The sequence below is a fragment of the Conger conger genome, chromosome 6, assembly GCF_963514075.1.
Source record: "Conger conger chromosome 6, fConCon1.1, whole genome shotgun sequence".
NCBI lineage: Eukaryota > Metazoa > Chordata > Actinopteri > Anguilliformes > Congridae > Conger > Conger conger.
In genome coordinates this window covers 2621871-2647393 of record NC_083765.1, presented here as the reverse complement: position 1 = coordinate 2647393, position 25523 = coordinate 2621871, and the positions used below count along the sequence as shown (strand labels likewise).

Here is a 25523-nt window from a genome sequence, read left to right as displayed (position 1 = left end):
GACAAAGGTATATCTTACAAGGCTGAAAGGGGACAAGAATATGCTAGGGAATCAAAAGTCTGACTGTTGGATGTAAGAGGGGCAGAGGTGGCTGATCAGGGTAAATCAAAACTTGAATTGAAAAGAGATGGTAGTGTGCCCAGGGCAACACTTATTCTCCATTAATCCACTGGGGCGGAGTAATGATCTGGAGGGGCAACCGAGGAGGAGAATGTTATTTCTAAATTAAGACTTGGTCACTCAGGATTCAAAAATACTTTAGCATAAAGAAACATAAATCTGATTATAGAAGGTTCTATTTCATGTCACCCCAGAAGGCTAGACGATGAGTTTACAAGGGATATGGAAAGAACTTAATGTTAATATAATTCTGATCTACATGAGATGGAAGTATGTAATTTATTTCACAATACGACTGATTCATATATTTTTTAAAATGAATTCCGTATGATCTGTGTCTCCTCCATCCACACTCCACATCAGTGGGTGGCGGTAATGCACCCTGTGCTGTACAAATGCAGCGGTAAAATAAACCAAAAGAAGAAAAACGGTTTTTAAGAGAGTCAAATCTCGCATAAAATGGCGTCACATAGAGGGTGTCTGCGTGGCGAAGCAGTAACGTTATAGGAAGTATGAAATCTCAGTTCAACTAGAAAATGTAAGCGAAAAATATGCACATAGCCGTAATCAAAAAGCAAAATAATATCAGCACATATACTAAGGATACGGCCTTTGGCTCTCACGAAACTGCCTGACGCCATCTTGGAGAGCCACGTGACGATGTTTTGTTAAAATAATTAAGGTGGGATTACAATCTCGTTTTACTAGTATCTCTGCCGTTGTTCCCAGCTGTGCGGAAATAAAAAGCAAACTCGAGAAACACAGCTACCTAATAACTCGTTTTAATGTTCGGTAAATGTGCCATTCCAGATATTGTGAAGCGAATATTCTGCACCTCCCTCGGATAATATCTTCATCCAGGGAGTGAAATCGTCGGGTGTCTGTAGTCGATTGCAAGATAATTGCTGCAATGTCGAATTGTGTAGCGTTTCACACACAGATCGCTTCCATCATGGAGGTGCTGGCGAACGCGGCCGTGGCGGAGATCTGCAAAGTTGTAGACGATGGATATGCGGTTTTACGCTTGGAAATGTCACAAAGCCAGAAAGAGAACAAAGCTTTAAAGAGGAAATTGCAGATGCTGGAGCTGCGGATCGCCCGAGGGTATACAGAGAAGAACTCTGTAAATTTTCGCCCCTTTGGAGTTCAGAGTTGCGAAAAAACCAGAAGAAGAGTCACCGGTAACGACTGCAAAACGTTAATGTATTGTTTGGGCCAATTTAATCATTGTTTGGTCATGTTCTACGTCTTTAAAACGTGTAGCAGTAACTTTTCAGTTTACCGACCGATGCTAATCGGTTTAGCTAACTAGCAACATTCCTGATTTTAGTCAAAGCCCTGAAATCCTGAACGTGATCGCCTTTTAAGTTGCCAATTATGTTCCAGACAGCCATTTTCCTGGTGAAACGGGGATCTTTGCAGGGCCTTCGGCCACACAGAGGAGAGATGGGGAGATTACGGTTGTGGATGAAGACCACACACCAGAGCCGCCTGTCGTCCAGAGAGACGAGGTCAATGCAACTAATTACAGCACCGACATGGTAACGTAAACACAGAAATAAATTCAGCTGTAAATAATTATTGACAATATTATTTAGCTGGCTATGTCAATCCCATCTTTAAAGTAAGGCGTCATTCGTTGTGGAAAATATGTCCTTAATGCAACATAAACATGTATTACGAGTGTCCTTGTGTACTAGGCTACAAAGTGGACATGCTGCCGCTCTCAGTACCTGTGTGTTTTTCTGTATTTGTCATAGGCTGGCATCACTTATGTTGTGTCAGCTGGTCATGTGCATTCATACGTGGATGGAAACGTCAGGTCTTGTTTGGAATAGTTAGATTAATTATAAAACGGGTACTTTGGGCACTCTGAATTTGAGAGACGGGGATGAATATAAACAAAATTCCGTCATTTAAACTAGCAGATGTAACATTAGATTAATGGAAGCATTCAAGTAACGGCTCAATAAGTCTGAACAGCAACTGTCTTGTTTTTTTGGATGGGTTGAACACCGGATTGAGCATCCTACCCTCTCACCCGATTTTAAAGGAATGAATAAAATACGGCTACTTGACATTTCTAATGCGCTTCCCAGAGGTGTAATTCTCCTCAAGGTACAGCGCAAGAGTACACAGTGGCTACCTTGCCCAAAACCGATCACGTTACGGTGTCAGTTGTGGTCAAGTCGGTTGCAATGCATTTACACCGATTGAGAGGTTTTGAGCCCGACTCATTTCTATGTATTCTTTTCCAAAAAACATACATCTTTCAAATTTTGAGAACTGGTGTCAAGTCTGATTGATCACACTGTTCCTCTTTTACAGTGTGCAGACATGGAGGAGGGAAGGACTGACTCTGTTCTTATAAAGGAAGAGAGACCAGAAGGGGATAGAGACCCACAGAGAGAGATGAACACTGGGAAGGAGAGTAAGTAGAGGCAGAACTCCTGTTGTGTTGCGACATTGCTCAGGCAGTAAGAGCAGTCGTCTGGCAGTCGGAGTGTTGCCAGTTCGATCCCCCGCCCGGGCTGTGTCAAAGTGTCCCTGAGCCAAGACACCTAACCCCTAAATCAGTGTTTCCCAACTCCAGTCCTCGGGACCCACTTGCCAGAAGGTTTTTGTTGTAACCAGTAGCTCACACACCTGAGCTACTGAACCTGACACCTGAACTTAACTAATCAAGGGCATTTTTGTGGTTTAATTGGTTCAATCATTAAATCAGGTGTGTGAGTTACTGGTTACAACAAAAACCTTCTGGCATGTGGGTCCCGAGGACTGGAGTTGGGAAACACTGCCCTAAATGCTCCTGACGAGCTGGTTGGTACCTTGCATGGCAGCCAATCGCCGTTGGTGTGTGAATGTGTGTATGAATGGGTGAATGAGAAGCATCAATTGTACAGCGCTTTGGATAAAGGCGCTATATAAATGCCAACCATTTACCGTTTACAAAACTGAATATTCATCAGTTTTTCAATATTATTTTGTGTACACATCGTAAATCAATTTTTGTAGGATTACTTAATTCGTTTTTCAATTGTGCATCATTAGGAAATGACGAATTCAAAAGACCAATGTGAGTGTAATAAACATTACTTCTCATTTTCTTCCAGGAGCTGTGGAGTGGAGGGCAGGCAGCAGGGAAAAGCGTCCCGTTCAGGAAACGCAGAATAAAGCAGCGAATCACACAGAGGAGCTCACTGAGCAGCACAGGACCAGACGCGGTGTTTGGGAGGTCAGTGGACTGGAATCTGCACTTAAAACAGAGCCAGAGACAGAGAGTGCCAAGACCCTTCAGCACACAGGATGTGAGCAGAGCACAGGAAGACTCCACAGTTCCTGTCCTGAGTACTTAACGTGTGAGAGAACTAGTCAACTGAGGACTTTCTGTACACAGGGGGCTGGTGAAACAGAGGCTGATGTTCCCTCCTGCTCTTATGCTACAGAAAGCAGCTCTGAGAGCCTGTCCATTCACTCAGGGCTGCAGTCACTTCCTCCCCCAGGGAAAGGTGCTGGCAGTAATCTGTCATTGGGGCCTCTTGATGTGAAACCAGAGGCTGTAATGATAGACTCTGCACCGTGTGAAGTACAGGCTGAGATGCACTCTGCATGGAATAGAGAAACAATTTCAGAAAATCTTGTATCTCAGCACAGACATTACAGTGAAGAGAAAGAGAGAATGGAAATAATCCCGGGCAATATTGACATGTGTCCCCCATATGCACAAATGTCAGTGAGAGAGAGCACTGAAGCAACACACATCCTGGCATCTGACATAAACCCACACATGCCCTTCGATGATGAAATATCGCCAGCAAAGGGCATCAGTACACACAGAGTTGGCAGAAGGGAGAAACTGTTCATTTGTACATACTGTGGCAAGGCTTTCAATCGTCCAAAAAAGGTAGAAATACACCAGAGAGTCCACACGGGAGAGAAACCGTTTAGATGCACACTTTGTGGGAAGTGGTTTGCTGAATCGGGTAATCTTAAAAAACACCAGAGGGTCCACACCGGAGAGAAACCCTTCAGCTGCACACTCTGTGGAAAGAGGTTTGCCTGGATACGAAACCTTAAAACACACCAGCAGAGAAACCACACAGCTGTGTGCAGTGGAAGATGAGTTTCGTACTTCAGGGATGGGTTGGGCGCGTCTTGAGTGAATCCGTCGTGCGTGCTTGCGTCACTTGAACATCTTCAGGCTACGTTCACGCCGCCTGGTAAACACAACCCAATTCTGAGTTTGTGCTCGCGTGTGGCACAGATCAGATATGTACTACAAATGTTTAAACCAGAATCTGAAAATTATATTGGGTCACATTCGTATGTGGAAATGAATTTGATGCAAAGCTGGTATCTGCCACTGACTCGCCTACATTTCCCCACCATTGCAATCGGCATGTCATTTAAAATGCAATATTCTTGGCTTTTGAGTAACGTAACCAGCACAACCCAGATGACCAGGGCCGGGATCGACATGCCCCTAGAAGCCCACACCCCAGTGGTTACTGGAGGTACTGCAGATTATTAAGCCTCTGCTGCCAAAAAGCTAATTTCCCCCAGTCCATTCAAGGCCAGACTTTACCCAAGTTTACTATTTCTGACAGTGCTTTTAAAGAAAAACATTTCTTCACACTAAACTAATTACTCTCCAGGGATAATTTTCTTTTGATCCCTGGAGAAGAAGCTGCTCGCATAGGAATCCATGGGACCGGTAAATGGAGCCGTCTCCAGTCCAGTTCCCGATGGTTAACACACACTTTTGATTGTGTGTCATTTTTTGAAAGTAGATGGTAGTACACAGACGGTCAAAAAAAATCTAATTTAGGCAAAAAATCGGAACTGGACATCAAGACCCGTGGGGTAAACGTAGCCTTTAGACGACATAGTCTTTTGTGTGCGTCGGATATCAACTGAAATCATTTACTCTCTATTCAACACTAAGAAATGTACTTGTCTTTTGAAAAAAATTAACCGCATTAAAAAAACACTTCATAACTTATATTAGAACCTTGAAAATGAGATGTAGTTTCATTCACTTCTATGTATTGTTACAAATGTGTATTATAGCATTTTTTAGTCTCAAGCCAATCAGTGTTTAGCTATGAAGATATTTTCTTCTTCATTGTGGTGACATACAAATGGGAAGGATGGTGTGCGTATCTGAAACACGGTTATCTGCATCTGCAGATGGCTAGAAATGCAATCGAGGCATTTTCAAAGCCATCTATGATGCTGCATCTGCAGTGGATCCACAGAATGACATCCGTTTGACTGAGTGTGACGTACCCAAATTTTGGTGCAAAACTGCCGAGTTAAGAAACCGAGCAGTTTTGTTCTCATTTGGCACTGATGCATCATGTTGCAGTCGGTCTAAACGCTGTTCTTTGGGCCCTAGCCCATCCCCTTGCATGGCATTTTTATAATGGGGATTCTGGGATTTTGCTATCTTCTGTACGTTAAAAAAAAAAAAAAAAAAAAAAAAAAAAAAAAGTTCATATTACTTTAGAAAAACAACAAACAAACTTGGACAGAACACTAAAAGTTTTTTTTATGTACTGGTTTACAGACGATGTGTTTGCCAAATCAAGAGGATCTTTCGTTTGAAAAGATAATTTCCTGTATGGATGGATGTTGTGCATAAATTGTATTGAAATTGTAATAAAACAGTTTTACCTCAAATGGATAGAACATTTGTTTGTACCAGACTTGAGCTGCTTCATTTACGAATATCTGTACAGCGCCTCTACAGTCACTGTACTGAGTGCTGTTCAGTCTTAAATCAACTGTCACTGTACTAAGGAAATCTATAGTCACCATACTCCAAATGTACAGTCACTGTAAAGAGCACTCTGCTAATGAATCATCTTAGTGATCACTTTACACAAAGTTTTCCACACACTACAAATTAACTATCACCATGGCAGTTTCATAGTTGTATGCATTATATGCGCTTTCAGGTGTCAGTACTGTCCAAATATTATGGAAATATTAATTGTATAACTGACCATTAGCTGACCAGGGCTAATTTTATCATTTTACTTAATTTTTCCTGAACCCTCTTGACATTTCCTCCTGGGAGGCTAATGGTATGACGGCGTTTAGAATGTATGCAATCAATATAAACACGTACTGTATGCTATCAATATGAACACGTACTGTATGCTATCAATATAAACACGTACTGTATGCTATCAATATAAACGTATGTGCTATCAGTACGCCATGCTTCGCAAAATGAGTGGTTTAGTTATTTGGTCCTTTTTTGCTTATATATACAACTTGAATAATGTCTGTCATAAAACTGGGAATTGGCAAATGAAAGACACTTTTCAAACATATTTGTTTAAGGATAGTTTGTTTTACCCACCAAATTCTGCCCCCTAGTTTGACGAGGGACTATTTGGTCCAGATTATGTGATGAACTGCGGCAGTGTCATGTCATTTCCTGGGAAGGCGTAGCTCATGGCCCCCATCCCCAAAACATATTTAGGATTCTGTTGACTGTCTCTTCAGTAACATTGTATTGTATTGAGTTATGCCAGTGTTTTATTTTTGCGTGATTGAGTTCCTGATGAAGGCCTGTCGTGCAGTTTGTGTCTGAAGCATGCGGCTGGACTGACCACCCCGTTCCTGTTGCAGGGCGCCGACTCGGAGGACGGAAACGCCGAACTGGTCCTGATAAAGGAGGAGAGACCGGGAACGAGCCTTCAGAAGAGAAACGCGCAGGGAGAGCCGAGCCACACAGAGCAAAGTGCCTTCTCCAAAGGAAGACCTTCCGGTGCGTAAACCCTTCGTGGACTGAATCCACCCGCATTGCTTAGCACTTAGAAAACTGAGCTTGTCACTGAGGGGTTGCGAGTTTGAGCCCCAAGTGTGGCACTGCCGTTGCACTTCAGCGCTTGACCTGAACTGTTTCCGTAAATATCCAGCGACATGGATTCTACATCGATGAAAGAAAATAAAGAAAAAACATCCAGCGTTAGAATGAGAAGGCTGTCATAACCAGATCAGTCGCCCAACAGTCCCGGACATTTATAAGTTTACAAATGTTACCCATTAATGGACATAGGCGTACAAATGTATTGGTCTAATAACACTTCCAATTCAATTGCTGTGTTTAATTCTTATTAATATCCCAACCTTTTACATGTCTCACATCTCAGGTCCAGACAGGATCTGACATGCAGGATTATTTTGTTGTTGTTGTGGTTGTTCAAACCCTGGGAATGCCGGCATTTCTGCCGCAGTGTGGCAGTATGTTCGCGGTGATGATGCTAAGCCTCTGGTTGGTCGCTATAATCGCCGTTATCTTTCAGGATATTTATTTTCAGCCTCTCTTTCGCTTCCAGGAGCTGTGGAGAGGGGTGTGGCTGTTGGGGGAAGAGCCCCCGCCCTGAACCCGCAGACGGCACCTGCCCCCACCCTGGAGGAGCTGGTCGAGCAACACGGCCCCCCGGGCAGCCTTTGGGAGGTCAGTGGACCGGACACCGTCCTCAAAACAGAGCCAGAGAATAGTAGTGTTACCAAGACTCTCCAACACAGAGGAGCTGAACACAGGGCAGGAGGACTCAACAGTCTGGACTCTGAGTTTGTCATGTTTGAGAGACCAGGCCAACTCGGGTCCTACTGTACACAAGGGGGCGCTGTCGCAGAGACGGAGGATCTGCGTTGCTCTGGAAGCGGTGTGTCCTCTTCGGGACATTCGGATGTGAAAGCAGAGGTTGTGTTAAAGGACTCTGTGCCTGTAGAAGGGGTTTCCGAGGCCCATTGGGCTTTCAGTGAGAGGGTCACGCTAGGCGTAGCTCGGAGCCATTGCAGCGTCAGCGGAGAAGAAGGGTGGTGCGAGGAGCTTCGTAGTGTAACTCGTAGGAGTCCGCCACACGCCCTGACGTCTTTCAGAAAGACTTACACATACGGCGCTAGGAAGAAACTAAACGTTTGCAAGTTCTGCGGGAAATGTTTTGGTGGTCCAACGAATCTCAAGGCTCACTACAGAATCCACACGGGAGAGAAGCCGTACAGTTGCCCTCAGTGCGGGAAGCGCTTTACTCAGTTTGGCAATCTGAAAGCGCACCAGAACGTTCACACAGGAGAGAAACCGTTTAGCTGTAAGACCTGCGGAGACACTTTCTCCCATCCGAGTAACCTCAAGAGGCATCAGAGACGCCTACACCGAGAACTGAGTTGAGAAGGCAGGCGGTGGATTTTGCCGTGGTGTATACCTAACCGAAGTGAACGCATCTGTGATGGTGACCCATCTTGCACGATTGGCTGAGAGGGCACATGTGACATCACCGCCTTCCTATTGGTGAACTGAGGTTTCTTAGATGGACTCTATTCAGGAAGCTGTTGAGGTCACCCTGTTGCTGATGTCCTTCCAGAACAACATTAAACATTTGAGGAAATTCAGCACACACACCCCCCAAATTCAGTTTATAGAGTTGTCATCACAAGGCCAAGATTCCACTCAAAAACAAGAAAGACTTGGCACAGACCTGCTTGTGTCGTACAATGAGTGGGAGTTTTAATCCTTCTCTATACATTTAAACTAACGATACGATAGCTGTGTTCAATTTTGTTTAAGCTTTGCAGCACTGGATTTTTGTAATAAAGATTAAAATGTATTTTCTATTTATTTGCTTGGGGGGGGGAAAAGTATGCCTGTGGTTTATTTCCAACATTTCTGATCTCTGCATCAAAGGAAGAAAATCACATATAACCAGGCGAATATCTAAAAATAATTATACAAAAAAACACCAATCATAGGCTTTGTATGAGCACGGGGGTCATGTTAGTGGTGCAGTCGTCATGTACGGTGGTTTTACTCACTTGCGTGGCTTCTGCTGCATCTTGGTCGCAAGTCTTCCGTTATTTCCCACATACTCTGCCAACATTTGCACATACAAATGAGTGGTTAAGATATGGTGTGAGGTTGCAGTCAGAATACAGAACAGAACTGGGTGTCACCTGCGTGGAGAGCGTTGTAGAGCAGTTGCATTATGGCCGAGTGTTTGCCTCTGACCGATGTAGTGGAACGGCACCAATATGGCTGCTGATCACCATGGAAATAGTTTTCTGCACAAACATTCCAGTAGGTGGCATTTGCTACAGTTGCACCCGGCGTTGTTCGTCTGACAGACTTTGCTCTCCCTGGTTTCTTCATAAGGGGGGGGAGGGGGGTCAGAGGTTAGTGTGAATGTGTAGGTATGAAGGGAGATGGAGGAGAATGGTGTGGGTGAGGGTCATTCTTGTCAGCTGTGCCGTTACGTGCCGGGTAGGAATAAGCAAAGGCCCAGACCGGGCCACTCTGTCACACACTGTAGCAGTGCTTTGATTAGACCGCACAAATAACATCACTGTGCTTTTCTTAAACTGTATGACATCGCAGGACTGCGGACATTCCCGTTACAAAGAACTTCCGCTGATAGAAAAAGAATACGCTTCTGTTGAAAAACTCTTGCGTGAATATACGTGATTGCATTGGGTTGTATTGCTGAGTTTTTTAAAAAAAAGAAAAAAAGGTCTAATTCTGTCAATTCAGGAAATTAAATGCTGTTCTATTTATTAATTGCAAAGGCATCTTGGATCATGAGAGCATTTGAGAATTCCATGAACTGAATTTCAACTCAACTGGTTTAACTGAAATGAGACTGAACTGACTCTGGAGTGTATATTATGGAACTGACCCCTATGTCTGGTGTGTGGGTTAATGTTCTGACTTTTTCCGATCTCTTACTGAAATACAAAGTAGCAAAAGCAAAACCAAACCAAAGTGACAAGTGCTGATGCTCTGTGTCTGACAGTGGATGAAGCTGGATATGCACCCATTATCTGGGCCTCATTCCTCTGTTACAGTGTGCAGACTTGGAGGAGGGAAGGACTGACTCTGTTCTTATAAAGGAGGAGAGAGTGGAAGAGGACAGAGGCCCACAGAGAGAGATAAACACCAGGGAGGAGAGTAAGTAGAGCATGGGGGACACTGGGAGTGTTGTAGGATATAACACATATAAGCAGGACATAAACCTGCTTATACATAGAGCATACATGCACTACTGTAAGTCTTAGGCTCTCTGGTTTTTTAAATATAAATTTGGTCTTTGATATTTCTTTTTTGTTTTCTGCATTGGCGTGTCAGTAGAAAATAACAAATTTGAGATTTCCAAAAGTTTTCCAAACTGTAAGACATTTACAGCCCCTGGGGCAGAAATGTATGAAATGTCAGCCCCTGGGGGCAGAAGTGTAGAAAGTCACAGGCACTGGGGGCAGAAATGTATGAAATCACAGGCACTGGGGGCAGAAATGTATGAAATCACAGGCACTGGGGGCAGAAGTGTATGAAATGTTGCTGTATTCACCTGTAACTGCTGAAGTTGGTCTCTTGTACTGAGTGACAGTTTGCTGCACCCTCTCTCCAGGATTGGTGGACTCGGGCTCTGACCATTTGGGACAGGCTCCCTCTGTGGAATCGCAAGCTCCACCCATGATGTACAGAGAGACCAGGCACTGCATTTGGGAGGTCAGTGGACTGGAATCTCCTCTTAAGGGAGAGGCAGAGACAGAGAGTGCCAAGACCCTTCAGCACACAGGATGTGAGCAGAGCACAGGAAGACTCCACAGTTCCTGTCCTGAGTACTTAATGTGTGAGAGAACTAGTCAACTGAGGACTTTCTGTACACAGGGGGCTGGTGAAACAGAGGCTGATGTTCCCTCCTGCTCTTATGCTACAGAAAGCAGCTCTGAGAGCCTGTCCATTCACTCAGGGCTGCAGTCACTTCCTCCCCCAGGGAAAGGTGCTGGCAGTAATCTTTCATTGGGGCCTCTTGATGGGAAACCAGAGGCTGTAATGATAGATTCACCGTCTGAAGAGGAGGCTGAGATGCACTCTGCATGGAATGAAGAGACAATTTCCAGAAATCTTGTGTCTCAGCACAGACATTACAGTGAAGAGAGAGAGAGAATGGAAGTCATCCCAGGCAATATTGACATGTGTCCCCCATATGCACAAATGTCAGTGAGAGAGAGCACTGAAGCAACACACATCCTGGCATCTGACATAAACCCACACATGCCCTTCGATGATGAAATATCGCCAGCAAAGGGCATCAGTACACACAGAGTTGCCAGAAGGGAGAAACTGTTCATTTGTACATACTGTGGCAAGGCTTTCAATCGTCCAAAAAAGGTAGAAATACACCAGAGAGTCCACACAGGAGAGAAACCATACAGGTGCACAATTTGTGGGAGGTGTTTTGCTGAGGCAGGTAATCTTAAAAAGCATTTGAGGGTTCACACGGGAGAGAAACCATTCAGATGTACATCTTGTGGGAGAATGTTTGCCTCCATACAAAACCTTAGAACTCATGAGCAGAGAGACCATTAACCTGAGTTTAGTGGAAAATTAGTTTCTTCGGTTAGGACTGCTGAGGGGTGGGAACCTGTTGCACACCTGTAGATTGTTTGTATTGTGCGAATTTTGCAGAATTTGTGCTTAATTCTGTTTTTATACATTAAATTAAATTTCATCAAAATCACCTTCCAAATCTGCGCTTCCATTGTCAAACCCAACACATCGACGGAAATGTGTTTCTCAGGGTAGCATAAGCTGTGTCAATGACAGCACAGCGGTCAAATATAATAGTTCATAACATGCACAATTCAGTGTATATGTGTCATGTGAAAGCGACAGGTATCACCTGCATGGTTATCTGTATTATTGTGATTGTTATTTATAGCATGTCTATTTCCGGCGCTATATGAAATAAAAACTGACTTCAACCGTTATTTTGATCATGTCCTTGTAAACAAAATGTGAGATGTAAGAAACTGGCAGATGAGAGACATTAGGAATCAGTTTAGAAACGATGGCAATATTTGATTGATAACATGCCGTGTTCTAAAAAATTGTTGACAATCCATTAAGGCTCTGTTCCAGTGTGTGGATGGACCCTGTGGTCTGGTATCTGTTAAAGTACTGCTCCAGTGTGTGGATGGACCCTGTGGTCTGGTATCTGTTAAAGTACTGCTCCAGTGTGTGGATGGGCTTCACTGTCTGGATCTGTCATGGCAGTGCTTCTCAAACTCAGTCCTGGGGGACTCCTGTGTATGCTGGGTTTTTGTTGCAGCCAAAATCTTGATTAATTAATGTGGTTGAACACCTGTGCTTCAATTATTACATTTGTTTTCCTCCATCTTATTAACAGACTGTAGTTTTGGCTGGTCATCTTTCCTCAGTTTTTCATTTTCTACCAAATGGTTAGTTTTAGTTGACCGGTGTCCACACTATCACCAGTTAAGAACCTATTGATTCACATTGAACCCATTATGTCATTGTTTGCAAAATCTCACAATTAGAATATTTATTTCAGTCTTAATATGGTTTAAGAGGGTAAATAATCCCTCAAAACATGAAGAGCGTGATTAAGAAATGATGCTCGTTAAAATTCAGGAATTTCAATTGTGGTCGGAATGAATACCAGCATACAGGGGGTTCCCCTCAGGACCGAGTTTGAGAACTATTATGTTAAGGCTCTGTTCCAGTGTTTAGATGGGCCCAGGGTCCGTTATGGATATTGGACTGTGCCAGTGTTGTCCCGCAGGCCGAAGCATAACTGAATTAGCCTTAATTCGCCTTACACTAAGAAGGTTACAGTCTATGGCAGTGATCTTTAGTCCTGTGTCTAGTGGGCCACAGAGTATGATGGTTTTTGTTTTTTCGCTTTAATATGAGCATTCAACAGGGCTCTGAAATTGAGGGCTTGGGGCAAATATGCCCTCATCTTAACTGATTTATTGTTTTTGTCTTGACACAAAAATGTCTGGAGGCATTAACATTATGTTAACAAAAACAGGAATAGGATATTCCAATAGAACAATAAAGAGTGAAAGATGTGGTTAGTAATCCCCATCCACAATATTCCTAGAATCACAGGAGTCCCATTATAAGCTACCCCATGGAGGGTATATGCAGATTTGTAAACAAATATCACACTAATGAAACTTCTCAGAATGGTAGTATGTTCCCAACTTTATAGGTTAGAGGCAATGTTGTCCTACCCACCCTTCATGAATATAACATGAATTCATGGATGTCTTGAAAGATGATATTATTATTATTTTTTCGTATTTCTTTAGCTAGCGACTGGGAAGCTGTATGAACAAGCGAAAATCTGAAATCCATCAGAACCTAATCGCAGCAGCTCAGCATCATGTATTCACAAAACCGGAACTGGTCAACCGCCGCCATTTTGTTGACATAGAAAAATCGTGTTGGTAACTAGCCTGAAGCGGCTGACGTTACAGTCACGTTTTTCCAACAGCTAACTCATAAATATGAAATATAAAAACCAGGACATATTTTATTCAATATTCAGTGCAGTTATATAGCCAACTCGGTAATCGGGTTTCGTGAAATAATGTTCAGGGGAAATTCTCCCGAAAACTAGGTTACTGTGTCAGCTGAATTTTATATATCAACAAAATGGCGGCGGCGGTATCTCAATTACACCAATCGAATCAATATATTGGCCGAGTTCTCAAAATGGCGGCAGATAGCCAATTGGCTGCATTTATGTGTAAGCGAATCGCTAGGTTTGAGATCAGTTGGCGATATTAGACCAGTTAGGGTAGCTGGCTATCTTACAACCTTCGTACAATGTCTAGCTAGCGATATATATACGGCATGATATTAAGGTAGCTAGCGATACCAATCCATCACAAATGAGCGGTTTTGGCTGGCTGTATTTCTTCGTTAACTGGTTGTTGGGGAAAATGGTGACATTCCATTGTATTGGCTACGGCATTAAAAACCCTACCTTGTTCACTGAACAGTTAACCAGTCACAGAATAATTAAAGTATCTGGCAAAAATATTAAGGTTGTCTCTTGTTCATTGCTGTTTTTCGTTGCTTGCTCTAAAACCATATCCGTCTGGCCTCTGGTAACGTTAGAAGGCTATCCCAGGAGTCCTGAGACATTTTACACCCAATAAAATAAGTGATATCATCGGCTACGCTACGCTAAAAACACGAACTTTACCAAGAAGTGTGTAAGCACGTCATTATTAATTTAAATCAGGGATGGGACGCTCCAGTCGTAGAGGGCCGGTGTGTATGCAGGATTTTGCTGACGGTTAGCCTGGCTCAATCAGCTAATTTGCGCCATATGCACCATGACCGATTCAGTCGTAAATTAGACCACAATAAATTGCTACAACAAGACAAGAATAACATTTATCAGCTGCTGACTGTTCCAAGTCACGGAATGAGGCTAAAAATGGCAGATCATGCAAATGATTGGGCTAAACCAATTCAGACCATGTGAGGTGAGTTAACGGTCTAATCGCCTGCAATTAAGTGCCGAGTACCTATAAACTATAAACCCTGCTGTTCTGTTGGACCAGCAGGAATTAAGATCACGTGTAGGATTATGGAAATGCCTTGTCACCAGCGTCCCCTTCTGGTCAACTGCCACCTGCAGTCTACCAGCACCAGTTGCGCATTAAATGAACTCTTCTGACTGCGCAGATGTATTCTCTGACGCAGTGACTGCGCAGATGTTATGTGAACGTCAGAAGTCTTCCTGAACTGATTAATGTTATTATGTCAACATGGGGACCAGCAATACAATTTGGCATCCGTAAAGTGAGAAACATGAACATTTAGTTTGTCTAGTTCAGGGGTCGGCAACTCTGGTCCTGGAGAGCTGCAGGGTGTGCTGGCTTTTGTTGTTACTCAGCACTTAATTAATCGATTAAAGCAGTGGATTACACAGTTAACTCGCCTCACCTGGTTTCTTGGGTCTGAATCAGTTGCTGGTATTAAGGCGAAAACAAAAACCATTACACCCTGCGGCTCTCCAGGACCAGGGTTGCTGACCCCTGGTCTAGTTAAAGCATCATCATCTCTGATTTCCGTACATTTACTGTTGTTTTAATGAGAAATCATCTAAGATAATGTTTCCCTTGAGCCATTCTTGTTGAACTGCTTGGTCTAATGGCTCTGCAATGAAGCACTAAATTCTGGGTTTCCCATATACAGAGAACCGAATGTCAGGGGTACTGTGGCTGTATATGCATTTTACACAACATTCTTTCCACCCAAAATATCTCTTCATATCAATATACTGCTGACAGTATTCAACCATGAGGTGGCTTGAACACTGATTACAATGAACAGGTTACGATTCATATGGAGCTCAGTGGAAGTTATAATGAAATGCTTCCAAAAAAGTGAACCATAATCAAAATCTCCCCCAATTTATTCATCTATAATCTGAGGCTTTTTTTTTTTTGCAGACTCAGAAGTAAATTTGATTTCAGTAGGAAAGTTAAGTAGGCCAATTATTTTGTACTACAAAGCATAAAATCCAAGTTCCTACTAAACTGCACATTTTGTTTCTGGTACATCAGATGTACAGCATCATGAATGAATAAAACTTAACCAGGTGAGAGTTTGACTTGCCAGTGGGGTAAGACTTGACTAACAAAATGTAACTTAAAACAAGCCAGTATTTTCCACTTGAGGAAAAAGAAAGGGACGCGGGTTCATCAGCTTGTTCCTCTGTTGCAGGCTGCAGACGGGGAGCGACGATCCCTTACATCACTTCATATAAAGGAGGAGAACGCAGAGGAAGTTCTGGGGAACACCGAGCTTCCAACGGAGCGGGAGAACAGTGAGCACACATTGGGCTGGCCTGGAGCTGGTTTAGAACAGAGCTGGAATTCTTTGGATTTGGAATGAAGGGACATTGAAATGAATGCAGTTTTTGCTAAATTCTTCAAAATAATAAAATTGGCACACTATGTCAAGAGTATCACCAACAATAATGTTGATTTTTACAGGGATTAAAGTAACATTTAACAGATTAGCCTAAACTGAATATACGGTTTTAATTTTGTAATATGATTATAGGATTATAGAAGTGTTCATGATAAAGCCTTCAACATCTAGTAATACAATCTTTTTTTTTTTTTTTTTTTAAACAATTGATTTAATTTATTTCATATTGTGAAGAAAAGGGAAATTGAGAAATTGAGGTAATTCATGTTTTAAATGTGATTACAATTTAAAATGCCCTTTCATTCCAATCGTGCATCCTTCAATTTAAGTTCTAAAATCAAAGACATTTTATTAATTTTTTTGCCAGTTATACAGTATTTAAGTCCAGAAATGACTCAAGCTGTAAGGTCACTGATTATTTGACCTGTATATGTGCGAGTGTTTTGAACTGACAATCCCTGTTCCTCTTATTCTACAGAAACAGACCCAGAAGAGCGCCTGTCATTTCACTCGCAGATGAGGTCACTTCCTGTATGTGGAAGTGGTGTGTCCTTTTCAGGAAGCTCTGATGGGGAAGCAGAGGCAGAGCTGAAGGGCTCGGTACCTGTCGAAGGGGTGTCTGTGGAACATTCGGCATTCAATGGCGGGTGGAGACCAGGGGCCTGTGCTAATATCCAACGCATTCGTCACAGAGACCAAAGGCAGGAACAGGCAGCTCTACCTGGTACTGCTGCCGATGGGTTTCCCTCACACCCCCAGATTGTGCACGAGAGAAACCAGGTCACTGCCAGCGTATTTCATCCCCGCGCCGGCGGTTTCCCCGTCTCCGGTCCATTTCACTCTTACCGCAAGGTCTCTGATAGAAAGAGAAAATTCATTTGTCAGTACTGTGGCAAGGGCTTCCCCAGGGCGAAGGAACTGGAGATTCACCGGAGAGTCCACACGGGAGAGAAACCGTACAGCTGCACGCAGTGCGGCAAGAGGTTCACCCAGTCATGCAACCTGAAGACCCACCTGAGCATCCACACCGGGGAGAAACCGTTCGTCTGCACCGTGTGCGGAAAGAATTTCACACGCTTCAGTCACCTCAAACGACACCAACGCGTTCACAGTGCCAGGACACCTGCGCCACGCGAAACATTTCTTCTGAAGATTTCGCCTTAGACACTTTTTCTTCATTGAATAAAGTTGTGACCTTGGAATTATAAGGTTGTATCTCCGTTCTGCATAATTTTGAGATATTGAGCTTGAAGCTTTCACACCCTAACAAAAAAAAAAATTAAATGCAGATGAAAATGACAGATTCTGAATGAACAATATCAACATCCTATGAAATTGCTATAAACAACGTATTTATCACAGCAACAAATTTTTGTCAAAATTTCAGTTAGAAACTCAAAATATCTCAAAGTGCTCATGTCGTTCAGACAGCACTGGTCTTGTCTGTGCTTCATTCCAACCTTTCAGCCTCCATCTTTGTTCACTACTGTTCATTAAAACAGAGGCTTTTCGTAATAAATGACATCAAAAACATTCACTTTGCATTTCTTTAATTGAATAATAATATTTACATGGTTTTTCTTTCATGTAAACTGAAAAAGTACAGTATTGAAGACTCCAGCTAGAAATAGCTAGGTTTTATGGTTACAATAAGTTACACATTTTATATGTGTTAGGGCTGAATACATTTAGATTTTATAGTGTATTTTTTGTGTTGTTTTTGGTACAGTAGCAATCAGGGCTAGGATATTTAAATGAAAAATAATATATATACAGTACCAATCTAAAATTTGGACAAATCTTGCCTATTTTCTCTGTTTGTAATCAAACAATTCATATGTGGTCAATGTACAGATTCTCAGCTTTTATTAAAGGGTATTCTTGATTCACCATGCAGTAATTACAGTACTTTTATACATAGCCCCGCATTTCAATGTTTGAGACCATTTAACATAATGTCAAATAAAATAGTTTTGTATTTGGTTGCATATCGTTTGCATGCCATGACTTCATGAAGTGTGTGAGCTATCAACATCACCAGAGTCTGGATATCATATTTTCAGGTTGTCTTACAAGTGATACAAAAATCTCCTTCTATTTGAATGGATCTCTATGGGAACTGGGGGTGGGACTAGATTCAGCTGTACACCAAAACAGTACAGAACACATTTGTTGGCTAAATGGCTTTATGTCATAAAGGGTCCAAGGTATCACATGAGCATCAAACCACTGTGCTGCTGCCAGATGAGACATTTCTCCTGACTAATTTTCCTGTTGAACTCAATTATTTGAGTTATTTAGGAGAAACAACCCTTGAAGTATCTGCTGTACAAGTGCATCTCAAAAAATAAGAATATCATGGAAAAGTTCATTTAATTCAAAAAGTGAGACTTTCATATATTCTAGATTCATTACACATAAAGTGAAATATTTCAAGCCTTTGATGATTACAGCTCATGAAAAATGCAGTATCACAAAATATTAGAATATTACATAAGAACAATCAAAAAAAAGATTTATAATACAGAAATGTTGACCTTCTGAAAAGTATATTCATTTATGCACTCGGTCGGGGCTCCTTTTGCACAAATTACTGCATCAATGCAGCGTGGCATGGAGGCAATCAGCCTGTGAGGTGTTATGGAAGCCCAGGTTGCTTTGATAGCGGCCTTCAGCTCGTCTGTATTGTTGGGTTTGGTATCTCATCTTTCTCTTGACAATACCCTTATGGGGTTCAGGTCAGGCACGTTAACTGGCCAATCAAGCACAGTAATGGTCAGCAAACCAGTTTCTGGTAGTTTTGGCTGTGGGCAAGTGCCAAGTCCTGCTAGAAAAGGAAATCAGCATCTCCATAAAACTTGTCAGCAGATGGAAGCATGAAGTGCTCTAAAATCTCCTGGTAGACAGCTACGTTGACTCTGGACTTGACAGTGGACAGTGGACAGTGGACCAACACCAGCAGATGACATGGCACCCAAAATCATCACTGACTGTGGCTCCAGCCTACGAATTTAATAAAAAGTAAATCAGGCAAAATTAAAAATTAACTCAATTTAGGCTACGCAATAAGCTTTCCATGTATTTACAGCACAGCGCACGTTCAATTAATTAATCAAAGCGGCTGCCTTGGCTCGCAATAAACAGACGGGTGGAAATCCCGACACTCTTTCAACTACATAAAACTTAACAGTGAACCATCAAATCCCCCCCAGATTTCAGTGCCCATCTCTCAACATTTAACAATAGAATCAAACAGTCCAAAAGTAAATTAAATCCCAAACCAAAGCGAAAATCTTTTGATAGCCTACCGGTATGCTGCTCCAAACGAAACGCATGTCTCACATTAAAACGCACTTTAGGAAAAAAAGATCCTTAACTTGCTGTTATCTACGCTAATTTGTTATTGTTCATGAAGGCGTGTCTGGCAAGTTGTTATTTGATGGATTCTGGACTTGCATGTGATGTGTTTGAGAATATTTGCAATAAACTAAGTCTGTTAAGACTGACACTATGACTTACCAAACGGTGTTCCTGATTAGCCTACACGAATTGATTTCTGAACGGTTACAGGAAGTGTTGAACAGTGTTGGCCCACTTTAAGTGTAGCCTTTTACTTTATTTCTAAGAATAAAATACTACAACAGAAGCCTAATAAGAAATAAAGGCCTGCCTCGAATACAAGCCTGCCCCAAATAAAGGCCTGTGCTTTGTGCAGCCTAAGTAAATAAAAGCCGTTGAAATGCCATTGGCTGTGGTAAATAGAACCAATTTTCATTCAATTATTGTACAGTTATACAATGTTTTCGTCAGAGAGTCGGGCGTCAACTGTATATATTGAAACCAGAATTTAAGGACTATAAACACAGGCAGAGGGTGTCAACATGTCAGCGAGTCTTTTTTCAATGATAGGAAGGGATTTACAATGGTCTTGTAACAATGTTTTAACACAATGTTTTACCTATTGTACCTTTAACTGAGAAAGCTGAAGCTACCCAGCTACGATGAATGTTATATGTAATAAAACCTGCAAGCAAGCTAGCTAGATATTTTTGGTTTAGATTTAGAACAGCAAACTCAATAGCTAGCAAATATTTCCACATCTGTTAACCCTGCTACCTATGGGCTACCGGAAAAACTGCCAGAGATAAGCATTGTATGGTACTTATTCAAAGAGCCATGTAATTTTAACTGAGACGCTGATATTCTTTACGCAGACTCCACTGCATTGCATTAATTGCTTGCTTTCTTCTAGCATGGACTTGAAGTGTAAGCCGACTCGGAATATCTGTTTGCACTACCATCTTGCTTACCGAATCTTCTGTATCAGACCGTACGTTTCAACAATGTATGTCCGTCACTGGACAATTCAAGGTCGGCCCTATGGTCTGGCAAAATAGGGGAAATACATGAAACAATAATATCCTTCATGCGTTAAATTATATCAGTCTATTGAGAGTATTAGAAATTTAAGGAATTATTACACTTCACATTGGCAAAATGCGATACGGGATAGCCGTCTGCACCCACACGCCGAATGCAAAAAGGCTACAAAAATGGTTTTAATTAAAATGGAAGCGTACTTCCATAATTATTGGGGTCTTTCTATTAACATATGATTAAAAAAAAAATTTTTTTTTAAACCATCAGCTGGGGAGGAGCTTCTTGCAAAAAAGAGAGCAAGGAATGAATCTGGACCATCTGAGTAAGAAGTGCAATTGATTTAAAAGAAAATCTGAGCTATGATAACATTAATTTATTGTACTACATTAGTGGTATATTTTAATGGCATGGTTGCATTGGCTATCCAATGGAGCGGCAAAGTAACAAGTGCAGTTGAAAAGAGAACTATAGTATGGTAAAATAAGGTTATTTTTATCTTATTATAGAGGTCTTATTGTGAGACTAATCAGTCAGGCGGGATTACACAGATCTTTTTGTAGTAAAAATACATAATTTAAATTGACTGAGTTGAGAAAACAATGTGGTGTCATGTACTAAAAAGCATTTTCAGACATTTTCCAGATTGGAAGTTCTCAGAAGTTTTCTGTCAGAGACTTGAACACACCAACTCGTGATCTACAGCCAGTGCAATTTCTCTAAAATAAATGGTAGCAAATGTTTTATTTCCTGAGCACTACATACTATGAGATCTCACCTTGAATATTCACTGGTTAGTAAGGTTGGTAATAAAAGCTTGAAATAATGATTCTAAATGAAAATATATAAATTACATTGGCTGAAAATTAAATTTTAGAAATTTAATTCAAATGAAGATAAAAACTGCTTTTATTAGCATTTTTAACCTACATGACCTGACACAGATACTGTGGCGAAATAAAGTTGTTTCACATCATGTTGGTCACACAGGCATGGTCCAATCCAGGCACCTCAAGAGGGAATATCAATCAACGTAGACATATCAATTTGTTTTCCATCCATCCATCCATTATCTGAACCCGCTTATCCTGAACAGGGTCGCAGGGAGGCTGGAGCCTATCCCAGCATACATTGGGCGAAAGGCAGGAATACACCCTGGACAGGTCGCCAGTCCATCGCAGGGCACACGCACCATTCACTCACACACTCACACACTCACACACTCATACACTCACACACTCATACACTCACACACTCACACACTCATACACTCACACACTCACACACTCACACACTCACACACTCATACACTCATACCTACGGGCAATTTAGACTCTCCAATCAGCCTAACATGCATATCTTTGGACTGTGGGAGGAAACCAGAGTACCCGGAGGAAACCCACGCAGACACAGGGAGAACATGCAAACTCTGCACAGAGAGGCCCCGGCCGACGGGGATTCGAACCCAGGACCTTCCTTGCTGTGAGGCGGCAGTGCTACCCACTGCACCATCCGTGCCACCCCTCTGCCTGTCTAGGGAAGCGATAAGTCACATGGAGCTTTAGAATGGATATTAAATCTAAAGATATTGATGATAATCTTTGAACACTGCTGGAAGCCAGTGCAGAATTACACTGGAACTCCTTAATTCTAGTTAAAAATTGAGCTGCTGAATTTTGGCCATCTTGGAGTTGGTATGAAATGAGATGATACAGAATACAGAGCATTGTAGTAGTCAAGCCTAGAAGAGAAAAAATAATATTGTCTCTGCATCACTGGAATTTGATAATCTTCAAATCTTCACCAAAATCTTCAAAAGAACAAAGTTCCAAAGTAATCCAGAATTGAATTACAGAAATCTGAATATACATAGAGAGTAGCAAGGTACCTTACAAACAAGTGTGGCAAGTGCTTAACTTTGTAGTGGGAGGGGGCAAACTGGCAATGTGCAAAAGTTAAGAGCAAGTTAAGGTTCGAAAGGTACAAAATGGGTCTCGGTGGAACTGCACTGGGTAAGGGCCAGAATCTCAGCTGCTTTCACATTTTACAAAAGCCTCAGAAGGCTCTGTTTCCGACACTGGAAACGCAGTTGCCTCTGGGATGGGTTGGGTCTCACGGTCAGCTTCTCTGGCTGCTTGGTAAGACTTCATGTTCTTATCTTGATTGCAGAGTGATTGATGGAATAGTGCAATGACCATCAGCATTACCACCGCTACCATTCCAGTAATGACCAAAGCCACTGTAGAGAATTTTGTAACTTGTCCTCCAGAGTGTCTCTCTACAGTCCCTTCTTCCGAGGGAGGCAGTCCTAAGAGAGCATGAAGAAAGAGGGACTCATTTGGGAGAAATTGAGCAGAGTAAGTAATCAGGCAGGAAGACTTTAATATTTGTAAATTGACTGTGGATGTAGTGCTTTGAGTAGAAAATGAGGTTTGAGGAGGGTACTGTTCGTTACTTGAGTTACCTAAGCACAAAGGCAGTGGGACTCAGTTGGAGTCCTGAGGAACTCCTACACTAAGGGATTGATTCGGTATATTATTGATTCTCTTATTGGTTCTTTTTCATTGTTTGGAGGAAGGAAGACACATTTTAGAACAGAATTGGCATTGGTCTTATTTCCCAAAAACAGAAATATAAATTTTTCTACAGCAACAATAGTCTACTTCTTACAGAAAAAATTTGTCGATATTGTCAAATATAAATAATAATAAAAAGATCATTCGGAAAGTTAAACAAGAATCAAACCAAACGAATAAACACATTGGTGGTAGGCCTACAGTATGTGATTTAAAGGTTTACCAAACTATCATGGAAATAAGGAGAACAAAACATCAAGTTACCTCAAAAAAAAACAGTGGAAAAGACATAACCTAGCCATATATAGCCTATGCTATTGCTATAGGATAAAGAACAAATGTGTAAAGATCAAATACTGGGTAAAATGATAAAAGAACATCCATGTAATTTGGTCACAGTTTCATTTTTCCAGGCTTGGATGAGGCATCCTGGTCTCCACCGACTTAACACAAGTCACTGGAGACCAGAAGCATAGGAGAGAGCATGGTAAGTTGTCACACTGTTCATTTCTCCAAAACAAAAAAATTAATTAATTAAATAAATAAATAAATAAATAAATGGAAAAGCCATTGTTCTGAGGTTAACTTCCTTTTTACATGTGGTCATGCTGGACAATCTAACTATGACCAAGACTCAGGTTTCCTAGTTGAGGCAATCTGATTTTCTGCCAAGAGTTTCTGGTACTTCTAATTCATTGTGCCGTTGATCTTAAATAGTTCCCCTGGTCCACTAGCAAAACATCTGCAAAACATCAATGACCCACTGTCATATTTGACAGTAGGTATGAGGTGCTTTTCCTTGTATACCTTCTGAGGGACCATGAATAAGGACTTCTTAAAAAAGAGCTGAGCTCTATAAGTAAAAATATATATATCTTTTTGAGCTAAAACATATATAATCAACATATATCTTTTGAACGTAGAGAAAGCTGAATGATTTAAGTGTTTGTTTACTCTTCCTTTAAGATGTAAGTTACTTCACAAAAATGACTTCTAACCTGAAGACAGAGCAAGCCTGTATAGGATGCATGCTCGGGTTGAACAAGATAACCTTTTGACCTTGAAGGGCAGAGATATAGAGCAGGGATGTGTCACCTACAGTACTGTGCAAAGGTTTTAGGCAAGTGTGGAAAAAATGCTATAGAATAAGAATGCTTTCAAAAATAGAAATATTAATAGTTTATTTTTAACAATTAACAAAATGCATTGACAGAAGAAGTGAATGAACAGAAGAAAATCTAAATCAAATCAATATTTGGTGTGGCCACCCTTTGCCTTCAAAACAGCATCAATTCTTCTAGGTATACTTGAACAGTTTTTGAAGGAACTTGGTAGGTAGGTTGTTCCAAACTTCGAGAAGTAAGCACAGTTTGTCTGTGGATTAAGGCAGCCTCAAATGCTTCCGTCTCTTCATGTAATCCCAGACAGACTTGATGATGTTGAGCTCAGGGCTCTAGGGGCCATACCATCACTCCCAAGACTCCTTGTTCTTCTTTACGCTGAAGATAGTTCTGAATGACATTGGCTGTATGTTTGGGGTCGTTATACTGCTGCAGAATAAATTTAGGGCCAATCAGATGCCTCCCTGATTGTATTGCATGATGGATAAGTATCTGCCTGTACTTCGCAACATTGAGGAGACCATTAATTCTGCCCAAATCCCCAACTCCATTTGCAGACATGCAAGGGAAGTAAGCATGATCTGTCTCATCTGCTGCACTGTTTCCTTGGCCGACCACTGCATCTACGGTCCTCAATGTTGCCCGTTTCTTTGTGCTTCTTCAACAGAGCTTGGACAGCACATCTGGAAACCCCTATCTGCCTTGGAATTTCTTCCTGGGAGAGACCTTGCTAGGATAACTACCTTGTGTCTTGTTGCTGTGCTCAGTCTTGCCATGGTGTATTACTTCTGACATTAAACTGTCTTCCTCAACCTCACCTTGGAAGCAGAGTTAGGCTGTTCCTCACCCAGTTTTAACCCTCCTACACAGCGGTTTCTGTTTCAGTTAATGATTGTGTTTCAACCTACATATTAAATTGATGATCATTAGCTCACACCTGACTATATGCCTACAATATCCCTAGCTTTGTGCAAGTGTACCTAGAAGAATTGATGCTGGTTTGAAGGCAAAGGGTGGTCATACCAAGTATTGATTCGATTTAGATTTTTCTTCTGTTCACTCACTTGCTGGTATGGGGGTGCATTTTTAGGATTTTATTTTTAGACTTGGTGACCCCAAGGCACAACCAATCTCAGCAATTCTTAAAATGCAATCCTTAGGTTACTTATGGCCACCCTCACTATCTTCCTTGCAGTCTATGTGGACAATATGCACTTGCATCCTCTTCCTGGCAAGTTTGTATTACTGCCCTTACAGTGCTAAGTGGTATGTTTGACCGTTTATGTATTTTTTGTATTCATTACCTGACTTGTGATGGTCAATTACCATCAGTGTCTTCTGAATTGACAGTTCCTTGGCTTTTCCCATGCTGATGGTTGACAAAGGGATTTTGTATGCTTGTTACCTCATACCGGAAGTTCTGCACAGGAAGTAGGCGGGGAAAGGGGCGGGGCGATTGGGCGGTGTCCCAAATCAAATACAACACCAGTAAACTACCAGTAAAGAGTAACATACTACTTCATCATAGAAGTATGTACATGTTTATGACAC

At 41.7% G+C, this 25523-nt stretch overlaps 1 protein-coding gene across 6 annotated transcripts; it reads left to right on the top strand.

The window, feature by feature from the left end:
- Positions 1 to 555: 555 nt before the first annotated feature.
- LOC133130096 (zinc finger protein 773-like) lies at positions 556 to 17364 on the top strand. Of its 6 annotated transcripts, XM_061244348.1 has the most exons (10): positions 556 to 1301; positions 1507 to 1661; positions 2449 to 2551; positions 3234 to 3355; positions 6763 to 6901; positions 7473 to 7594; positions 9979 to 10081; positions 10539 to 10639; positions 15689 to 15791; positions 16377 to 17364. In XM_061244348.1, the coding sequence occupies exons 1-10, from the start codon at positions 1031 to 1033 to the stop codon at positions 17060 to 17062; spliced, it is 1905 nt and encodes a 634-aa protein (XP_061100332.1). In that variant the 5' UTR covers positions 556 to 1030; the 3' UTR covers positions 17063 to 17364. The 6 variants fall into 6 exon arrangements, with proteins under 6 accessions (XP_061100332.1, XP_061100330.1, XP_061100328.1 ...); XM_061244346.1 differs by lacking the exons at positions 15689 to 15791; positions 16377 to 17364 and having other exon boundaries at positions 556 to 802; positions 1061 to 1301; positions 10539 to 11933; XM_061244344.1 differs by lacking the exons at positions 15689 to 15791; positions 16377 to 17364 and having other exon boundaries at positions 556 to 802; positions 1047 to 1301; positions 10539 to 11933.
- The last annotated feature ends 8159 nt before the right edge of the window (positions 17365 to 25523 follow it).